Source organism: Chiloscyllium punctatum, chromosome 3, assembly GCF_047496795.1.
Source record: "Chiloscyllium punctatum isolate Juve2018m chromosome 3, sChiPun1.3, whole genome shotgun sequence".
Classification (NCBI taxonomy): Eukaryota; Metazoa; Chordata; class Chondrichthyes; order Orectolobiformes; family Hemiscylliidae; genus Chiloscyllium; species Chiloscyllium punctatum.
The window spans coordinates 156599398-156622627 of record NC_092741.1 but is presented as its reverse complement, the minus strand read 5'-3'; the positions used below and the strand labels follow the sequence as shown (position 1 = coordinate 156622627).

At 45.4% G+C, this 23230-nt stretch overlaps 1 protein-coding gene across 3 annotated transcripts in view; it reads left to right on the top strand.

Annotated features, from left to right (window-relative positions):
* The window catches only part of drc1 (dynein regulatory complex subunit 1 homolog (Chlamydomonas)), an 89671-nt gene that overhangs the window by 52309 nt on the left and 14132 nt on the right, over window positions 1–23230 (top strand). For 2 of the 3 annotated variants that reach the window (XM_072562824.1, XM_072562819.1), the window contains exons 14-15: window positions 2658–2899; window positions 5150–5293. In XM_072562824.1, the coding sequence (XP_072418925.1) occupies window positions 2658–2899; window positions 5150–5293 (386 nt within the window). Of the gene's footprint in view, window positions 1–2657; window positions 2900–5149; window positions 5298–23230 lie in introns of all 3 variants that reach the window. The other variant, XM_072562833.1, reaches the window with a different exon arrangement.

Here is a 23230-nt window from a genome sequence, read left to right as displayed (position 1 = left end):
GGATTGAGCTGAAGGATGTGGGGTTGGGGGGAAACAAAGGGAACCACAATGAAACACCTGAATCTTGCTCCTCGTTTGAGATGATGTGTTGAAGGGAGTTGCAAATGCAGAAGGGGTAAAAGGCAGAAATATAACTGTTTCTTGAATGTGTTGAATAATGCTGGATGCCACGGGCTTTGTTACAGTTGGCCCCAAGATGTGGAGGGCCATCTGCCATCTTGGACTTGAGGGTTGCTGGCATCTTTGCTGTCTGCTCTGCACTGCTTCCTTTTACGGTGTGCTGCCTTCTGCAAGAGATGGAAAATATAATTGACTGAGGTCAGTACATTGGGGTGCAAAAGAGGTTCACCAGGATGTTGCTTGGGATTGAACATTTCAGTAATGAAGAGAGGCTGGATAAGCTTGAGCTGTTTTCTTTGAAGCAGAGAAGGTTGGGGTGGTCCTGATAGAGGCATGTAAGATTGAAGGGTGTAGACAGGGTGAATAGGAAGCAACTGTTCCCCTCAGTTAAAGGGTCAGCAACTAAGGGGCAAAATCTCAAAGTGAAAGCAGGCGATTTAGGAATATTTCAGTGGAAAAAACCTTTTCACCCAGAGGGTGGTGGAAAACTGGAATGCATTGCTTGGGAGGATAACACACAATCTTTTTAAAAAAGTACTTGGATGAGCACTTGAAGTGTCATAACATTCAACGCTGTGGGAAAGTGGGTTGAGTGTAGGTAGTAGTATATTTATGGCAGTACTGATCTGATGAGTCAAAAAGCCTCTTTCTGTACTGTATGATTCTATGAAGCAGGCTTTTGAATGTAAAATGTAAAGTGTTGCAGGCAGAATGTTTCACGAGGGATTATCAGAAAGTAGAATTGAGGCAGGTGATGGGGAAAAGTGAGTCAGATGCCATAGTGGAAAAACTGAAGGGAGTGGAGATGTTAAAAGATGTAAATTGGGGCATGGCAGTAGAGGAATTTGAAAATGAATGGAGAGTCATGAGGAATTGGGACATGGTGTAGCAAAATATGCAGATGCCAGAGTTTTGGTTGAGTTGAAGTTTATGCAGTTGAAATACATGAAACTGATTTGGAGAAATTAAATCTTGGCATTACTGAATTGTGGTTGAAGATTTTTGCAGCAGCTGGAATGAAATGGGGATAAAGCAGAAATGGGCAATAAGTGGAAATGAAATCAAACCGTTGCAGATTGAGGTAGAGTTGAAACATTATATTTCAATAAAACAGGAAGTTATAACTATCACACCTACATAAGAGGTCATGCATTGCTTTTTTATGTCAATAACTGCTGAAATTTTAATGAATATATTATGTGGTCAACACCATTTTGCAAGTAGTTTTTATATTAGTGGTATCATTGCTAAAGCACAGAATGTATAACTGACACAGAGTATGCTGGAGAAGCTTGGCAGGTCTGGCCACATCAGTGGAGAAAGATCTGGAGTTAACATTTTGAGTCCATTTTGACTCTCAGAACCAAATGTATCACATTTGATTTTTCCAGCACAACCCACATGATTAATCCTTGTACTGTAGTAAATAGTTCAGAAAATAATTTTACTATTTACTGTGTTAATGATACTGGACCTTGAAATTAAACTAATTCTATAAGTTTTTAAAGTATTATGTTATGGATACATTTATAATTAGTATGTTTTAGGAACTTTTCGTTTGAGAGTTGATATTTTTAAACTAAAATGAATGAAATATCTGCTGAGTAGCTGTTAAAAAACCTAAAGTAATTGAAAATCTAAAAGTGACCTATTACTGTTTAATGAAGCCAGAGTTGGAGATGGAAAACCCCTATATAATGGTTTATGCCATTTTGAGCTCTTAGTGTCAATGGGATGTCTGCTGTTGTCTCATTAAGGAGTTAACTCATTTATGTGGCATCCCAGAATGAAGGGAAGGCTTAGGAATTGGGATAATTAGAGTAAATCTATGTATGTGACATCACAGGGCATTCTAATGCCCTTAATGGAAGAACATATGCTATCCTTGCCTGGTCTGCCTCAAATATGCCTACAACAATGTAATTGACTCATACTTATCGTCCAGGTAGTTAGGGATGGGCAATAAATGCTGCCTCAGTCAGTAATGCCCACATTCCATAAAAGATAAGAAAAAAGCAATGTCGCATTGTCATAAAAATAAATTGCAGGGAAGTTCTTTTTTGGTTTTGAGTTTTATGTGTGTGATTTCACAGTCAGCCTGAGAGCATGTATCTATTTCTTAGCATACAGTTTTGATAAATTTAAAATAATCTAACAGTAAAGTACTGTAGTTAATGGAAATTTGAATTAAACATATAAAATGCTGGTCTGACTGGATCAAAGGAGAGAGAAACATAAATGAAGGGTCATCAATCTGAGATGTTACCTTTGTTTCCTTCTCTGGAACTCAGATTTGCAAAGTGTTTCCAATAATTCCTGTTTCTCTCTTCATAGATGCTGCCAGACCTGCTGAGTTTCTCCAGTACTTTCTGCTTTTACTTCAGATTTCCACCATCTGCAATACTTTGCTTTTATTTCAGTATTTCCAGTGTTTCTGTCTTTATTGGATATGATTTTGTTTGGCGAAATGTTGACATTTCAGGTTCAGCAGCAATGGCTTTCTCCTTTCAATGAATGTGTATATTGGTTGCTTTTAGGAGACTGATGTATTATTGAAGAGACTTGATAAAGAAGTACAAGAAGAATTTGTGGCTAGTGTAGAGATGCAACAACATGGTATGGTGCCAGCAGAAGAGGAAGAAGTTTGTGTAACTGAAACTGATGAGCGAGAGGCTCATGTTTGTGCAGATCTGCAAGCTGAGCATCATTTAGAACTTGTTCACCCTAATGACATCCTCAAAACTTTAAGACTTTTCCTTGAAGACGTTCAGCAATCTAGGTATGTAACTTTTTTCAAGCCTTTAAAATCTGTGAACTCGATAACACTTTTTTTTTGTCACTAAAGACATTTTCTCAGTTATTTTTTCCACCTTTGTTTTCTGGCACCAATAATCTATGCCAGGCTTCAGTTTCATGGACCCAGTCCTTTGAAACCTTATACAAGTGGCCAATGTTTCCAATGTGGTAAATCTTGGTGCAGAAAGGAACAAAGACAATGATAGTCGAGGCTGAAGTAACTTTCACATTTATGCACACTTTCCAGACTGAGTCACTAAGTACTGATGAAGAGTGGAAACACTTTAGACTGTAGTCCTGCCTAAATTAAATTTGCACAGCCTCTATGGCTCAGTAATCCTTTATCTGAAATAAGTTATCAATGGATGTACTTTTTAAAAATCATGTTAATTTTCAATACTATAGACTGATGACACCAACTTAAGGACAGAAACAGATTTTGGTTAATTTTTATTTGGAATTTTAAATGCTGGTAGCCATAATTGCAAATTGACATCAGTTCATGATCAGTTCATTAAGATAAACTGAAGACTTTGCGAATTATAAGTGCTATTCTCCAAATCAGCAGCTTCCTCTTGTCCAGCATTACTTTTTGAATCCTGCCATCACCTCAGGAGCTTGCCTCTGGATTTGGTGAAGGTTTGCTGTACTGCTGCTGACCAGGTGCACAATCTCCAGTCTCCGCTGCTGTCTGATAAACAAGTGTTTGTGTCAAGTCTTCATTTGATGTTTGGTTTAATCTTCCTACCTTCCAATCCTCCCTTTCCAATACCAGCCAGTGAACTTAGAGACTTTCTGTCATGTAGGAATATACTAAAGGATACACTTCCCAGTCAGCCTTGCTGTGACACTGATGGTAGGTCACACTTCCCATTCTGCTTTGCTGTGACACTGACAGTAGGGGACACTTCTCAGTCAGCCTTGCTGTGACACTGACGGTAGGTCACACTTCCCATTCTGCTTTGCTGTGACACTGACAGTAGGGGACACTTCTCAGTCAGCCTTGCTGTGACACTGACGGTAGGTGACACTTCCCATTCTGCATTGCTGTGACACTGACGGTAGGTGACACTTCCCATTCTGCTTTGCTGTGACACTGGCGGTAGGTGACACTTCCCATTCTGCTTTGCTGTGACACTGACGGTAGGTCACACTTCCCATTCTGCTTTGCTGTGACACCGACGGTAGGTCACACTTCCCATTCTGCATTGCTGTGACACTGATGGTAGGTCACACTTCCCATTCTGCTTTGCTGTGATACTGCCGGTAGGTCACACTTTCCAGTCTGCCTCCTGTGACACTGACGGTAGGTGACACTTCCCATTCTGCCTTGCTGTGACACTGACGGTAGGTGACACTTCCCATTTTGCTTTGCTGTGACACTGCCGGTAGGTCACACTTCCCATTCTGCTTTGCTGTGACACTGATGGTAGGTCACACTTCCCATTCTGCATTGCTGTGACACTGATGGTAGGTCACACTTCCCAGTCTGCCTCACTGTGACACTGACGGTAGGTCACCTTCCCAGTCTGCCTCACTGTGACACTGACGGTAGGTCACCTTCCCAGTCTGCCTCACTGTGACACTGACAGTAGGTCACCTTCCCAGTCTGCCTCACTGTGACACTGACGGTAGGTCACCTTCCCAGTCTGCCTCACTGTGACACTGACGGTACCTCACACTTCCCAGTCTGCCTCACTGTGACACTGACGGTAGGTGACACTTCCCAGTCTGCCTCACTGTGACACTGACGGTAGGTGACACTTCCTAGTCTGCCTCACTGTGACACTGACGGTAGGTCATCTTCCCAGTCTGCCTCCTGTGACACTGACGGTAGGTCACCTTCCCAGTCTGCCTCACTGTGACACTAACGGTTGGTCACACTTCCCAGTCTGCCTCACTGTGACACTGACAGTAGGTCACCTTCCCAGTCTGCCTCACTGTGACACTGACAGTAGGTCACACTTCCCAGTCTGCCTCACTGTGACACTGATGGTAGGTCACCTTCCCAGTCTGCCTCAACATTCTTTCATTGAATGTGGGCATAGCTGGCGAAGCCAGCATTTGTTGACTATACCTAACTATCTTGAATGAAATGGCTCGACAGATCATTTCAGAAGGCAGTGAGGAGTCCACCACGTTACTCACGTTCATGATATAACTTGACCATGTTCAATTGTGCAAGATGTGAGTCAAAGATGGTGAATTTTTCAACAAGATGTTTTTTACTCAGGGAAAAATCACAACCCAAAGTGTCCACTGTGAAGGAAAGGGATAGCTCTGAGGATAGTGCTTATTGGGCTGCTATGGCAAATATCATACCAGAAAACAAATTGAAGATCTGGAATTATCTAAGCAATGCACTGGAAAAATATTAGTAAGTATGTAACACATAATCAACTGTGAAATATCAAATTTACCTTATACAATGGTTGTAGAACATTTTAGCTTTATTTATTATACTGCGATAGTTAAAACTGAACAATAGCATACAATTCTTATTTTATGGTACAGTCTCCCATTTCAAAATATGCTTTCCTTTTCACCACACTTCTGTGAAACTGATCTTTTTTTAAAAACCTGCATGTTTATCATAAATATAGCTTGTTCCTTACATGCAATATGCAGCTGTCCAACCAAAAGGGGCTGCACAAAAATATTATTGTTAGCCCTATCTGAGCAAAAGTTAACACTGTAAGAGTATTTCACCTGTCTGTTGGAAAATGCTTAACTTTATCTTTGGTGCTTTCCCTTGACAGCATACTTCATTTTGGAAACTTAAAGTTATAACTCTACATCTTTGACCCATGTTCCAAACCTTTATACTAAATTTCAAGTACCATCTCTTAATAATAAAATAATGCCAAAATGCAACAACCTTTATAAAAGATTACTTTTGTTCACAAGTTTTTTAATGTTTGGATTAATATTAGAGCTACTTGACTTAATAATATCTATTTAGAATTCATATTAGTACTGCATGGAAACTCTTGAGATTAAACTTTTGTTGTTTGAAATAAAACCATAAAGTATAGGAGCAAAATTAGGTCATTCAGCCCACATAGTCTGCTCCACTATTCTATCATGGCTGATATGTTTTTTAACCCCATTCTCCCAGTAATCCTTTATTCCCTTTTCAATCCGGAACCTATATATCAATGTTTTAAATGCCCTCAATGACTTGGCCTTCACAGCAATGATTTCCACAGATTAACCATCCTCTGGCTGAAGAAATTACTCCCATCTCAGTGTTAAAAGATCATCCTATTACTCTGAGGCTGTTCTCTTGGGTCCTAGTCTCTTCTCTCAGTGTAAGTATCTTCACATCCAGAGTGTCGAAGGCTCTCAGTGTTCTGTAAGTTTCAATCAAATTCCCCCTCATCCTTCTAAACTTGATTGAGCACAGATCCAAATTCCTCAATCGTTGAAAAATGTGGTGCTGGAAAAACACAGCAGGCCAGGCAGCATCCGAGGAGCAGGAGCAATGAGCTGTATTGAGTTGGTCTCCCAAGATAGAAATGGAGAGGTCTAGGAAGAGGAGGGAGGAGTCTGAGACAATCCAGGTAAATTTGAGGTCGGGGTGGAAGCTGTTAGTAAAGTGGATGAACTGTTCAACCTCCTCGTGGGAGCACGAGGTAGCGCCATTACAATCATCGATGTAGCGGTGGAAAAGGTGGGGTGGGGGTGCGGCGGTGTGGTGGTGGTGCCAGTGTAGCTGCGGAAGATGGACCGTTCCTCATATCCGATGAAGAGACAGGCATAGCTGGGGCCCATGCGTGTGCCCATGGCTACTCCTTTGGTTTGGAGGAAGTATTGGAAGGAGAAGTTGTTAAGAGTGAGGACCAGTTCAGTCAGTCAAAGAGGATGTCAGTGGAAGGGTACTGGTTGGGTCGGCAGGAGAGGACCCTATCGTATTCCCAGCGCCCCTCCCCCAAATTCCCTTCCCCCTACCTTTTATCTCAGTCTGCTTGGCACACCAGCCTCATTCCTGAAGAAGGGCTTAAGCCCGAAACATCGATTCTCCTGCTCCTCGGATGCTGCCTGGCCTGCTGTGTTTTTCCAGCACCACATTTTTCGACTCTGGTCTCCAGCATCTGCATCTGCAGTCCTCACTTTCTCCTAGTGTATCTTAACCTATTGCGAATCTTCTTGCAAGCATGCCTACCTTGAAGAAGCTCTCCTCCTCCGTCTACAAGGATCTCAGTGAGTCCCTCTCTCACTGTACCCCCCACCCCCCCAGGTCATCTCCTCTTCCCTGAAGCTCTTCAGCCATGTCCTGAAACAGACTCGCTACCACAGCCACATCTCCTTCCTCAGCACCTGCCTACGGAACTGACTGACCACGCATGGACTCCGGTCTACATTCAGACCAACACAATTTGGACCCAACCAGGACAACCGGTACCTGCAACAAATCCGAAGCCTCCAGCAACAGACCTCCCTCCGGATCCTCCGCTCCACACTCACAGCCATGCGCCACTACCTACACTCCCTGCAGTCAGCCCTGCCCCAGCTCAGGACAACACTGTCCCAGACCTGCAAAGCACCTTTGCTGTTCTTCATCCTCAGAAGAATTCATACACTGAACAAACATTTTTTCCTAGCCATATCAAACATCAAAGAAAGTAAGTACAAAAAACTTACTCACCCCCACACTCCGGAATCCTCGACCGTTCCTGAACCTTCTCGTGACCTCCGGAACCGCTCAGGCACCATTGGCCAAGCGGCCACTGCAGCCACCACCGCTGCGGTGAATGTTGACGTCACTTCTGCCCCCACTGCCACATGGACAACAGCCACCACCGACCATGTAGCCTCCGTGATTGCTGCCCAGACAACCGCCTCCACAATCGGCAGGAAGACCATCGCTGACAGATACGCGGCCACCGCAGGATCCACAGCCACCGGGACCAGAGTAGTTTCTGCCCAGTTTGCAACTTCCGCCCTCAGAGCTGCCATCACCACAGCAACGTCCGCCCCCAGTACGTCACTCACCTGCTCAAGGACCACACCGCATGCTACGCCACTCCCACGTGGATCTCTGCCCCCACATGGATCTCCGTACTGATGTCGATCTCCGCCCCCAAGTGGTTCTCCGTCCCGACATCGAGCTCCGCCCCCACGAGGTTCTCCGCCCCCACGAGGTTCTCCGCCCCCACGTGGTTCTCCGCCCCCACGTGGTTCTCCGTCCCCACGTCGATCTCCGTCCCCACGTCGATCTCCGTCCCCACGTCGAGCTCCGCCCCCACGTCGATCTCCGCCCCCACGTCGATCTCTGCCCCCACATGGATCTCCGCCCCCACGTCGATCTCCGCCCCCACGTCGATCTCCGCCCCCACGTCGATCTCCGCCCCCACGTCGATCTCTGCCCCCACATGGATCTCCGCCCCCACGTCGATCTCCGCCCCCACGTCGATCTCCGCCCCCACGTCGATCTCCGCCCCCACGTCGATCTCTGCCCCCACATGGATCTCTGCCCCCACATGGATCTCCGTCCCGACGTCGATGTCCGCCCCCACGTGGTTCTCCGTCCCTACGTGGTTCTCCGTCCCCACATGGATCTCCGTCTCCACGTCGATCTCCGTCTCCACGTCGATCTCCGCCCCCACGTCGATCTCCGACCCCACGACCAACTCCGCCCCCAAGCCTAACTCTGCCCCCATGCCTAACTCCGCCCCCACTCCTAGCTCCAGCCCTACACCAGGTCCTAGCTCCCAGCCCTGCCGTATTTTCGCCATCCCTCCAGACCTCCCCCTCTCTGAGAATGAACGATCAGTCCTCAGCAGAGGCCTCACCTTCATCCCCCTATGCTCCTGAATCAATGAGTTCGACATGCGGCTAGACATCGAGCATTTCTTCCACCTACTTCGTCTCCACGCCTACTTCTTCAACCAGGACTCTCATCCACCCTCTGACGACCTCTTCCCCCGCCTCCAACACACCCCATCCACCTGGACACCTTGTGCTGGCCTCTTACCTGCCCTTGATCTCTTCATATCCAACTGCCGCAGTGACACTGACTGCCTCAACCTGTCCACCCCTCTCACCCACTCCAACCTCTCACCCTCACAATGCGCAGCCCTCCACTCCCTCCGCTCCAACCTGAACCTCACCATCAAACCGGCAGACAAGGGAGGCACGGTCGTAGTTTGGTGCACCAATCTTTACACCGCTGAAGCTAGACGCCACCTCGCAGACACCTCCTCCTACTGCCCCCTTGACCATGACCCCACCTCCCACCACCAAACCATCATCTCTCAGACCATCCATAACCTCATCACCTCAGGGGATCTCCCATCCACCGCCTCCACCCTCAATGTCCCACAATCCCGCACCGCTCGTTTCTACCTCCTGCCCAAAATCCACAAACCCTTCTGCCCCAGCCGACCCATTGTCTCAGCCTGCTCCTGCCCCACCAAACGCACCTCTGCATACCACAACACTGTCCTGTCCCCCTTAGTCCAAGAACTCCTTACCAACATTCGGGACAGCACCCACGCCCTCCACCTCCTCCATGATTTTCACTTCCACGGCCCCCAATGCCTTATCTTCACGATAGACATCCAGTCCCTGTACACTTCCATTCCCCATCATGAAAGCCTCCAAGCCTTCCGCTTCTTCCTCTCCCGCCAACCCAACCAGTACCCTTCTACTGACACCCTCCTTCAACTGACTGAACTGGTCCTCACTCTTAACAACTTCTTCTTCCAATCCTCCAAACCAAAGGAGTAGCCATGGGCACCTGCATGGGCCCCAGCTATACCTGCCTCTTCATCGGATATGAGGAACAGTCCATCTTCCGCAGCTACACTGGCACCACCCTCCCACCTTTTCCTCTGCTACATCGGTGATTGTATTGGCGCTACCTCATGCTCCCACGAGGTTGAAAAGTTCATCCAGTTTACTAACACCTTCCACCCCAACCTCAAATTTACCTGGATCATCTCAGACTCCTCCTTCCCCTTCCTAGACCTCTCCATTTCTATCTCGGGTGACCGACTCAACACAGACATTTACTACAAACCGACTGACTCCCATAGCTACCTAGATTACACCTCCTCCCACCATGCCCCCTGTAAAAACGCCATCCCATATTCCCAATTCCTTCACCTCCGCCGCATCTGCTCCCAGGAGGACCAGTTCCACTACCGAACAACCCAAATGGCCTTCTCCTTCAAAGACCGCTATTTCCCCTCCGATCCTCTCCACCGCATCTCCTCCACTTCCTGCACCTCTGTCCTTGAACCCCACCCCTCCAATCGCCACCAGGACAGAACCCCACTGGTTCTCACCTTCCACCCCACCAACCTCCAGATACATAGTATCATCCTCTGTCATTTCCGCCACCTCCAAACAGACCCCACCACTAGGGATATATTTCCCTCCCCACCCCATCAGCGTTCCATAGAGACCACTCTCTCCGCGACTCCCTCGTCAGGTCCACACCCCCCAATAACCCAATCTCGACTCCCAGCACCTTCCCCTGCAACCACAAGAAATGCAAAACTTGCGCCCACACCTCCCCCCTCACCTCCCTCCAAGGCCCCAATGGATCCTTCCATATCTGTCGCAAATTCACCTGCACCTCCACACACATCATTTACTGTATCCGCTGCACCCGATGTAGTCTTCTCTACATTGGGGAGACAGGCCGCCTACTTGTGGAACGTTTCAGGGAATACCTCTGGGACACCTGCACTGCCAATCCAACCGCCCCGCGGCTGAACACTTTAACTCCCCCTCCCACTCCGCCAAGGACATGCAGGCCCTTGGCCTCCTCCATCACCAGACCCTGACCACACAACGCCTGGAGGAAGAGCGCCTCATCTTCCGCCTAGGAATCATCCAACCACATGGGATGAATGTAGATTTCTCCAGCTTCCTTATTTCCCCCCCCACCACCTTATCTCTGTCCCAACCTTCGGATTCAGCACTGCCCTCTTGACCTGCAATCTTCTTCCCGACCTCTCCGCTCTCACCCCCTCTCCGGCCTATCACCCTCACCCTCATCTCCTTCCAACTATCGTAATCCCAGCGCTCCTTCCCCAAATTCCCTCCCCCCTACCTTTTATCTCAGCCTGCTTGGCACACCAGCCTCATTCCTGAAGAAGGGCTTATGCCCGAAACGTCGATTCTCCTGCTCCTCGGATGCTGCCTGGCCTGCTGTGTTTTTCCAGCACCACATTTTTCAACACTGGTCTCCAGCATCTGCAGTCCTCACTTTCTCTTCCTCAATCGCTGCTCATATGACAAGCCCTTCATCACCAGGATCATTATTGTAAACCTCCTCTGGACCCCTCCACCGCCAGCATATCCTTCCTTAGATTGTGGAGCCCAAAACTGCTCTCAGTATTCCAAATGTGGTCTGACCAGGGCCTTATACAGCTTCAGCTGTATATCTCTGCTCTTCTATTCTAGCCCTCCTGAAATGAATGATAACATTGCATTTGTTTTTCCAACTGCGAACTCAACTTACAAGTTAATCTAAACTCTACCATCACAGGTCTTATATCTTCTGACTCTATATCACTTCTTGCTGTCGATTTAATTTCACTTCTTACCATCTGCCTTTCCTTTCAATAGGACATGTATCCTTGGATATTTAGTACCCAGTTCTGATCCCTTTGCAGCCACATCTCTGTGATACCTGCAACATCATACCTGTCAATTACAAGCTGCGTTACCTTGATTCTTATACTGGGTACATTGAAACACATTAGCCTCAGTCCTGCGTTGACTGCCCCTTGCTCATAGTTGTCCCCTTACCACCTGAAGTTAGATTCCTGAATCTTTTCATGCTCTCTTTTCTATTACTTGTCATAGACAATAGACAATAGACAATAGATGCAGGAGTAGGCCATTCAGTCCTTCGAGCCTGCACCGCCATTCAATATGATCATGGCTGATCATTCCCAATCAGTATCCTGTTCCAGCCTTATCTCCATAACCCTTGACTCCACTATCTTTAAGAGCTCTATCCAATTCTTTCTTAAATGAATCCAGAGACTGGGCCTCCACTGCCCTCTGGGGCAGAGCATTCCACACAGCCACCACTCTCTGGGTGAAGTAGTTTCTCCTCATCTCTGTCCTAAATGGTCTACCCCGTATTTTTAAGTTGTGTCCTCTGGTTCGGCACTCCCCCATCAGCGGAAATATGTTTCCTCCTGCCAGAGTGTCCAATCCTTTCATAATCCTATACATTTCAATCAGATCCCCTCTCAGTCTTCTAAACTCAAGGGTATACAAGCCCAGTCGCTTCAGTCTTTCCGTGTAAGGCAATCCTGCCATTCCAGGAATTGACCTCGTGAACCTACGCTGCACTCCCTCAAAAGCCAGAATGTCTTTCCTCAAATTTGGAGACCAGAACTGTACACAGTACTCCAGGTGTGGTCTCACCAGGGCCCTGTACAGCTGCAGAAGCACCTCTTTGCTTCTATACTCAATTCCTCTTGTTATGAAGGCCAGCATGCTATTAGCCTTCTTCACGACCTGCTGTACCTGCATACTTGCCTTCATTGACTGGTGGACAAGAACACCCAGATCTCTCTGAACAGCCCCTTTACCTAATTTGATACCATTGAGGTAGTAATCTGCCTTCCTGTTCTTGCCACCAAAGTGGATAACCAGACATTTATCCACATTAAACTGTATCTGCCATGCATCTACCCACTCACCTAACTTGTCCAGGTCACCCTGTAATCTCCTAACATCCTCATCACATTTCACCCTACCACCCAGCTTTGTATCATCAGCAAATTTGCTAATGTTATTGCTGATACCATCTTCTATATCATTTACATATATTGTAAAAAGCTGCGGTCCCAGCACGGATCCCTGCGGTACCCCACTGGTCACTGCCTGCCATTCCGAAATGGAGCCGTTAATCACTACCCTTTGTTTCCTATTAGCCAACCAATTCTCTATCCAATCTAGTACTTTGCCCCCAATACCGTGCGCCCTAATTTTACTCACTAACCTCTTGTGTGGGACTTTATCAAAAGCTTTCTGAAAGTCCAGGTACACTACATCCACTGGATCTCCCTCGTCCATCTTCCGAGTTACATCCTCAAAATATTCAAGAAGATTAGTCAAGCATGATTTCCCCTTCATAAATCCATGCTGACTCTGTCCTATCCTGTTACTACTTTCCAGATGTGCCGTAATTTCATCCTTTATAATAGACTCCAGCATCTTTCCCACCACTGAGGTCAGACTAACTGGTCTATAATTTCCTGCTTTCTCCCGCCCACCCTTCTTAAAAAGTGGCACAACATTAGCCGCCCTCCAATCCTCAGGAACCTACCCCGATTCTATTGAACTCTGGAAAATAATCACTAGCGCATCCACGATTTCCCGAGCCACCTCCTTCAGTATCCTGGGATGCAGGCCATCAGGTCCCGGAGACTTATCAACCTTCAGACCTAACAGTCTCTCCAACACCAAATCCTGGCAAATATAAATTCCCTTAAGTTCAGGTCCTTCAGCCACTGTTACCTCAGGGAGATTGCTTGTGTCTTCCCCAGTGAACACAGATCTGAAGTACCCATTTAATTCCTCTGCCATTTCTTTGTTCCCAGTAACATATTCCCCTGTTTCTGTCTTCAAGGGCCCAATTTTTGTCCTAACCATTTTTTTGCCTTGGACATACCTAAAAAAGCTTTTACTATCCTCCTTTATATTCTTGGCCAGTTTACCTTCGTACCTCATTTTTTCTCTGCGTATTTCCGTCTTAGTAATCCTCTGTTGCTCTTTAAAAGCTTCCCAGTCCTCAGTTTTCCCACTTATCTTCGCTAAGTTATACTTTTTCTCTTTTAACTTTATATGTTTCTTTACTTCCCTCGTCAGCCACGGCCGCCCATGTCTCCTCCTGGGATCTTTCTTCCTTTTAGGAATGAACTGATCCTGCAACTTCTGCATTATACACAGAAATATCCGCCATTGTTCCTCCACGGTCTTCCCTGTTAAGGTATTGCACCATTGAACTTTGGCCAGTTGCTCCCTCATAGCTCCATATTTCCCTTTATTCAACTGAAATATTGTCACTTCCGATTGTACCCACTCCCTCTCAAATTGCAGAATGAAGCTTATTGTATTATGGTCACTACTTCCCAATGGCTCCTTCACTTCGAGGTCACTGACCAATTCTGGGTCGTTACACAATACCAGATCCAGAATTGCCTTCTCCCTGGTCGGCTCCAGCACCAGCTGCTCTAAAAATCCATCTCTGAGGCACTCCACAAAGTCTCTTTCTTGAGACCCGATACCATCCTGATTCTCCCAGTCTACCTGCATGTTAAAATCCCCCATAACAACTGTAGTAACATCTTTGCGACAAGCCAATTTCAGCTCCTGATTCAACTTACATCCGACATCCAGACTACTGTTTGGGGGCCTGTAGATGACTCCCATGAGGGTCTTTTTACCCTTAGTGTTTCGAAGCTCTATCCACACTGACTCTACATCCCCTGACTCTAGGTCCCCCCACGCAAGGGACTGAATATCCTCCCTTACCAACAAGGCCACCCCACCCCCTCTGCCCGTCAGTCTGTCCTTACGATAGCACGTGTAGCCTTGAATATTCATTTCCCAGGCCCTGTCCCCATGAAGCCACGTCTCAGTTATCCCCACAATATCGTATCTGCCAATTTCCAAAAGAACCTCAAGCTCATCCACCTTGTGTCTAATGCTTCGTGCATTCATATATAGAATTTTTAAATTTGTTACTGCTCTCACCCTTCCCCTCAACCCTTATTTCACTCAACTTTACAGCATGATGCCTTTTCCAGTTTTCTGCCTCCTTGATACAGTTGTCTTTCTTGACTTCTCTTGTTCTAACTACCCCTTCAATTTCCTTTTTAAACATCCAGCTTGTCCCCTCCCCCCCGCTACTTAGTTTAAATGTAGCGGTGTTGCAGCAGAAAACCTGCCTGCCAGAATGCTGATCCCTGATCTATTAAGGTGCAAGCCGTCTCTCTTGTAGAATTTATGGTTACCATAAAATATACCCCAGTGATCCAAGAACTTGAAACCTTGCTTCCTGCACCAGTTCCCCAATCACACGTTCAAGTCCATTATCTCCCGGTTTCTGGCCACACTAGCCCGAGGAACTGGAAGCAAACTGGAGATAACCACCTTGGACGTCCTGCTTTTTAGCCTTCTTCCTAGTTCTCCGAAGTCTCGCTGTAGTATGTTCCTCCTCTTCTTCCCGACATCATTTGTGCCGACGTGTACCACCACCTCGGGCTCTTCACCCTCGTCCTTGAGGATGTCCTGCACTCTGTCCGCGATGTCTTTCACTCTAGCACCAAGAAGGCAACACACCATCCTTAAATCCCGTCTGATGCCACAAAACCCCGGTCAGTTCCTCTCACGATGGAGTCCTCTATTACCACGGCTCTGTGCGATGTCCGACTCTTCCGCTCTGCTTCTGCGGCAACTTTTGATTGACAAACATGGCCGCCTTGCGAACTGGCAGTGTCATCAGACTCTACTGTGTCCAAAAGCTTCAACTTGTTCCTGACAGGTACTTCTCCTGGCGTCTCTTGCACCTGTCTCCTCTCTGCCTTCCTCATCGTCTGCACTCTTCTGCTCTCTTCTGGCATGATTGGTGTAATAACATCACTGAAGGTCTTGTCCAGAAAGATCTCTTTCTCTCGGATGAGCCTAAGGTCTTCGAGTTCTATCGTCAGTGCTGCAATATGCTCGGTCAATTGCTGAATGTGCGCACACTTTCCACACATATACGAGCCAGACACACCAGAGTCGTTGACCTGCCACATCAAACACGTAGCGCACTGAACCAGCTGAGCAGTCATGGAAAATTTAATATCCTCTGTTGAGTACTCCTCACCCTTTAACTTCTTCCATAATTTTCCATAAATTCAACAACTAAGCCCACCCCTCTTTCCACTATTTAGTTTAATGCTCGATCCTCCGTCCTAGTTATGTGATTTGGCAGGAATCCAATCCTGGAGCGATTCACGTAGAGCCTGTCCCATTGCAACAGCTACATCATTCCCCAGTAGTAGTGCCAATGTCCCATGAATTCGAGCCTGTTTCTCCCATGTTTGTATGCGTGAGCTATGAATTTACCCTGTTTAATCTTGTTGTTCCTGTGCCAATTTGCTAATGGTTCAGGTAGTAATCTAGAGATTAGTACCTTGCATATTATTCAATCTAATCGACTTTTGAGATATGTTCCATACTTGCCAAATCCCATTTTGATATAATTTAATGGTGGAATTTCACCTCTATGCATATTTGCATATTTCTACATCTACGCTTACTTTCCGCAATTCCAATTATGTTCTATGTTGATTTTGGATACATTGTACTTCGGGCGGATAGAAAATGACCTTGGGATTTTGAAGAATGAATTTTGTTCTGCGTCCATGTTGCTGTGTACCTCAGTGTTGTGGTGGGCTTTAAACAATTAGCAGAGCTTGACAATGGTGTGGAAGCAGTTGTGATGATGCTACTCCTTTACGAAGGTTATGTTGTCCTTTTTTTTTCCGGAGGGTTTGTAAAACACAGACTCTGGAAGGTTTGGGTTTGAAGGGTTTTAGGGCCAGTTTGATTATAGCTAACAGAAATTGCCTCAGACAACAGGCTTTCAAGTTTTTAGAAAAGCCCCTTGTACAATGAAAGGGGAGTTCTCCCAGCTCAGCTTTTCTCTGGTTTGGTTTGGTTTTAGGAAGCAGTCTTTATGAAGCTATTGGACCCAAAGAAGCAGGTCCATGCTGACCCTCTCCCTCTCTGACATCTCTCTGTAAGAGCCTGGGTTTGATTTTACCTTTTGTGCCAAGGGATGTTTATGTGGATTGTTGTTAATGTTTGGAAGAGCATCATTAAGTTGGGATAATCTATTGGGTTTTTAGATAGTTTATTCTGTATTCTATTCTCTTTTGTTTGTGTTTCATTTGGTAATTGTGTAAATAAATTCTGTTTTGTTTAAAACAAAGTGGTTTGACCAGCTGCATCACTCCCGGAATATCTGTTTCACACCTGCTTAAAACAACTCGCAAAGTAAGGGTCTGGACTAGTTTCTTGAAATGTTTTGAGGGGGTCTGGCCTGGTCTATAACTAACTTTGGGCACTTTTCTCTGGTTTGAATGGTTGTTTCTTTAATGCCAGTCACAATACATGAATAATTCAAGCCCATGTGGCATTTATGTTCCTATGCCAACCTTGTTTTATCAAATATTTTCTTAGTTACAGGCTTGAAAGAAAAATAGCTCCAATACTGTGGGTGGAATTGCTCAGCATCTGAATGATGTGGGTAGTGACAAGAAGGTTGGGAAAATACAGCAAGAATGAAAATAATGAGACTTTCAATATTGAAAAAAAAATCCAATTTTTCCCTTAAGATTTTAGTGGGTAGATGGTGTTTTTTTCGACTGGGACAACACATCTATCCTGGGACAGGCTAAGCAAAGACATGCCAGAGAATTCCTAGAGGCCTGGCACTCCAACCACAACGCCATAAACAAACACATAGATCTAGATACCATATATCAACCTCTCAGAAAATGAACAGGAAATGACATCACCACAAACCCCAGGAACCCCATCCAGGAGAAAGATATAAATAGAAAGCAGGAGACAACAGCTTCGTTTCACTTGGAGGTCACCACTGATGATGTTACCTAGCCAGGTAATGAAACGTCTGGATATCAAACCTACAGCTCAGCGAGCAAACCTACACCCTAAGCACATGCCCATGTTGTACATTGGAATAGAGTGCCTCTCAGGACTGCTGGTTTGCTTTCTTAGTACTTGATTTGCATTGTACTTACTTGGATACTCTCAGCTTCTCAGCCTTCCTTTGCTTTTTTATGTATTTGCTTTCATTCAGAATTTAAAGTCTCTCAGTAGTTTTGTGTTACCTGTTCTGTGCAGATATAGAGCCAGGTGGCTTGTCATGGTTGTTAGCATTGAATGGTCAGGGGGATGGATATGTTGGCGCATGACACTGCACTATGCCATTGTGACACCTAATGTATGTGCTAGCAACTTGCTTGGCATAAACACTGCTAGTCCTTCAAGCATGTAGCCATGTCTGAATGATTATGAGCAGAACTTCTTAGTCCAATCAAGCTGAACTATAGTCAGTCTGGGATGCCACCACAGTCAGTCAAGGATATTGTCTGAGCTCAGTCCAGCAAGTTGGCCACAGTCAGTTGTGAACTTGGTGTGGTCAGGTTCCAAGGAGCTTATTCTGGAAATTGGACCACAGTCAGTCCTGCCTGTGAAATCTAACTAGTCTGTGGATTATCAATAAGGATCCGTGAGCTGCACAGAGATCAGTCAGGTATGTCTCACTCAGAGCTGCCTTCCCAAGTTAATCCATGGAGTGGGCTACACTCAGTCCTGGGATTTGGGCAGGTTATCGGGGGGCACTGCTGTGTGAGGCTTGGAATCTGTGGAGAGCCACTATGTTGCAAAGGGAACAATGGAGGAGGTCAACTCTCTGTGTAAATGTTGGAGCCAATATGACATAGGTACTACAAGGGGTTGTTCTTTGGATGTCATTTCCAGCCTGGCTTCAGTTGGAATTGACATTAAATAAAATTGTCAGGAATACTTATGCAGTAGGCTTAGGTCTGGGGATGCTAATGGTTAGTTCGGTGGATATGTGGGGAGCCTTAAGTCAGATGGCAGTTGACCATGGCTAAAATGAACAATTTAACATGAATGTTGGGGTTTGAAACTAGAATAATAAGCAGTACTCATTCTCTTGAATGCTGATTTAAAATCTTGGAGTTCCCTACTAAGTGTCTTTGTGGGTCAACCTACAGCAGATAGACTGCAGCAGTTCAAGAACAAAGCTCACCATCACCTTCTCAAGGGCACTTAGGATCAGGCAATGAATGCTGGCCCAGCCAATGACATCAATATTTCACATGGAAATAAAAAAAACACTGGACAGCATTCCATCTTCTACTGAATCTCAACTGTACAATGTACATAAAAAGAATGACTGCCAGCATACCCAGAGGTGATGAAGTAAGTTTGTTTGCCTGTGGCAGTGGTATCCACTTGTGGCTAATTGCCAAAAGGATAATTGCATTAATTAGGCACTCATTTAAAATTACACTCCTCTACCATTACAAAAATCTTCATGTACATCTCATGCATTGACCACGAAAGTAGATTAGAAATCCTGGCCATAAGCTATCATGACCATGTCATTGATCATTGCAAATTAATGAATGGACTCTGTGCAACAATTGCCAGGCAGGAATGTTCACTCCCAGTCAGGGAATACTTCAGTGGTCAAGGACATTTGACCTCTGGAGGGTCAGCATCCTCCAAGGCAGCCTTTGAGATACACAATGGTGCTGAATCAACAAGCAGAAACTGATAGCCAAGTTCTGTACCCATAAAGATGGCCTCAATCATGATTTTGGGTTCATGTTGTGCTACATGTAACCCCACCGTACTGTTCGTGTTTGTAAAATCTTCCCTACTGTTCTGTTTTGACACCATCACCTTGATAACTTATGATCTCTTTATCTTAATCAGTTTGTACAGTTGTGGATTACTTGTTAGTTTGGTTAGGCCCTCATCTTGTGACTGTTACGTCTATCATGTTATTCCAGCCATTTGGTTTGTCTCCAGCACTATCTTATTTTTGATTGTTTTTGTAATTATGTGTCTGCCTTAATTAATCAGATCATAGGTCATTCCTTCATTTGCTGTTCAGCTGGTGACATTTTACTTATGCTGAGCACTTTGGTGATAGCGATCACAATTCTGTTATGTTTACTTTAGTGATAGAAAGGAATAGGTGTATACCACTGGGCAAGAGTTACAGCTGGGGGAAAGGCAATTACGATGCCATTAGGCAAGGCTTAGGAAGCATAGGGTGGGGAAGGAAACTGCAGGGGATAGGCACATTAGAAATGTGGAGCTTATTCAAGGAAAAGCTACTGTGTGTCCTAGATAAGTATGTACCTGTCAGGCAGGGAGGAAGCTGTAGAGCGTGGGAACCGTGGTTTACGAAGGAAGTGGAATCTCTGGTCAAGAGGAAGAAGAAGGCTTATGTTAGGATGAGATGTGAAGGCTCAGTTAGGGCGTTTGAGGGTTACCAGGTAGCCAGGAAAGACCTAAAAAGAGAGCTCAGAAGAGCCAGGAGAAGTTGTTGGTGGATAGGATCAGGGTAAACCCTGAGGCTTTCTATAGGTATTTAAGGAACAAAAGGATGACAAGAGTAAGATTAGGGTCAATCAAGGATAGTAGTGGGAGTCAGAGGAGATAGAGGAAGCACTTAATGAATATTTTTCAACAGTATTCACTCTAGAAAACGACAATGTTGTCGAGATTACTGAGATACAGGCTACTAGACTAGGTGGGTTTGAGGTTCACAAGGAAGAGGCATTAGAAATCCTGCAGAGTGTGAAAATAGAAAAGTCCTCTGGGCTGGATGGGATTTATCCTAGGATCCTCTGGGAAGACAGGGACGAGATTTCCGAGCCTTTGGCATTGATCTTTAAATCGTCATTGTCTACAGGAATAGTGCCAGAAGACTGGAGGATAGCAAATGTGGTTCCCCTGTTCAAGAAGGGGAGTAGAGACAATCCTGGTAATTATAGACCAGTGAGCCTTACTTCAGTTGTTGGTAAAGTGTTGGAAAAGGTTATAAGAGATAGGATTTATAATCATCTAGAAAAGAATAATTTGATTAGGGATAGTCAGCACGCTTTTATGAAGGGTAGGTCATGCCTCATAAATCTTGAGTTCTTTGAGAAGGTGACCAAGCAGGTAGATGAGAGTAAACCGGTTGATGTGGTGTATATGGATTTCAGCAAGGTGTTCGATAAGGTTCCCCACAGTGGGCTATTGTACAGAATGCGGAGGAATGGGATTGTGGGAGAGATAGCAGTTTGGATCAGTAATTGGCTTGCTGAAAGACGACAGAGGGTAGTGGTTGATGGGAAATGTTCATCCTGGAGTCCAGTTACCAGTGGTGTACTGCAAGGGTCGGTGTTGGATCCACTGCTATGGACCTGGATGAGGGCGTAGAAGGGTGGTTTAGTAAATTTGCAGACGACACTAAGATTGCTGGAGTTGTGGATAGTGACGAAGGATGGTATAGGTTACAGAGAGACATAGATAAGCTGCAGAGCTGGGCTGAGAGGTGGCAAATGGAGTTTATGTGGACAAGTGTGAGGTGATTCACTTTGGTCGGAGTACCGGAATGCAAAGTACCGGGCTAATGGTAAGATTCTTGGTAGTGTAGATCAGCAGAGAGATCTCGGTGTCCAGGTTCACAGATCCTTGAAAGTTGCCACCCAGGTCGACAGGGTTGTTAAGAAGGCATACAGTGTTTTAGCTTTTATTAATAGAGGGATCGAGTTCTGGAACCATGAGGTTATGCTGCAGCTGTGCAAAACTCTAGTGCGGCCGCACTTGGAGTATTGTGTGCAGTTTTGGTCACCGCATTATAAGAAGGATGTGGAAGCTTTGGAAAGGGTGCAGAGGAGATTTACTAGGATGTTGCCTGGTATGGAAGGAAGGTCTTATGGGGAAAGGCTGAGGGACTTGAGGCTGTTTTCGTTGGAGAGAAGAAGGTTGAGAGGTGACTTAATAGAGACATATAAGATGATCAGAGGGTTAGATAGGGTGGACAGGGAGACCCTTTTTCCAAGAATGGTGACGGCGAGCAAGAGGGAGCATAGCTTTAAATTGTGAAGTGATGGATATAGGACAGATGTCAGAGGTAGTTTCTTTACTCAGAGAGTAGTAAGAGTATGGAATGCTTTGCCTGCAATGGTAGTAGATTCGCCAACCTTAAGTACATTTAAGTCGTCATTGGACAAGCATATGGACATACATGGAATAGTGTAGGTTAGATGGGCTTCAGATTGGTATGACAGGTCGGCGCAACATCGAGGGCCAAAGGGCCTGTACTGCGCTGTAATGTTCTATGTTCTATATGTTCTGTTTGACACCTTTGATCATCTGCAGAGACTTGTTATTCAGACTGTCGACACTCCACTCACACCATTTATACTACCTTTTGGCACTCTTAATTTCACAGAAGTATCTTGCAGTGATCTCTGCACCTATAAATTTTGTGCCTGTTTACTTCCCTCCACTTCACCTGACAAAGGAGCAAAACTTGTGATTTCAAATAAACTTGTTTGACTATGACCTGGTGTGTGTGACTTCTGACTTTGTCCACCTTAATCCAACACTGGCACCTCCACGCCATAGCAAATAAGTAACTTCTAGCCAAAAGTAAACAACAATCTGATATATCAACATATAATTTGATTTGTTGAAGCTCCCAATTTAAACCCGCGACACACAGATAAATACAAACAAATAAACATTGGTGTTATGTGCGGAGAAACAAAACCCTGGACCCATATTGTTCAATAGTACCAGTCCACAGGATCTGATGAGACGTTCCTTTTGCTTCCAAAGACCTTCTGTCTCCAATCTCTTTTCTGGATTCTTTCACTTCTTCATTGGTGGCACAGGGTGATTGGTACACTAATTGTAAAGTCTTTGAGTTTCTGATTAGAAGCAGCAGCTTGTAGCGAGGAGAAAACTGGCTCTGTTCAAGCTTTAGTTCCTCTGTAGTGATAGAGACACAATACCTGGACCTTCAGTAGTCCAGAGACTTCTCTTCCTCTATGGTGAACATTCAATCTGTTCACCTAGAGGGAACCACGCAGAGAACTGTCGTTAGGCTGATAACTTCCAGTTTCTAAAACTGGTCATATTTGCACAGAGCAATCAGTGAATCTACACTGTTCACAAACTGGTGCCCTGACATCTTATCACTCCTCCTCACTACAAAGCAACAATGTAACCGCAACTCTCATTGAGTTCTGGTAACTTGTCTTCTAAAAGGTGCAGCATTTCCTTCCACAGTCTGTGGTTTAAATAGCTGTTTCCCCGCTTGAGTTCTCAATCAAAATTAAAGAAAAATGAAATGCTACAGTCTTTACAATCTGTAGCTTTTTCCTCAGAAGAAGAGGGGAATCTGATGCCTAGAGGGGCTGTGTGGTGCCACTGGTACATTCAGTAGATAAGTGAGTTGATTATTAGCGGTGGAAGCCTAAGTCGGTTCTAAATTGGTTCACAGCATGGTAATGGGGGGCCAGGACTACACAATGTAATGAAGCTTATTTGGTTGCCAGGATATAGAGTCACAAAGATGTACAGCAGGGAAACAGGCCCTTCGGTCCAACTCGTTCATGCCGACCAATTATCCCAACCCGATCTAGTCCTACCTGCCAGCAACCGGCCCATATCCCTCCAAACCCTTCCTATTCATATACCCATCCAAATGCCTTTTAAA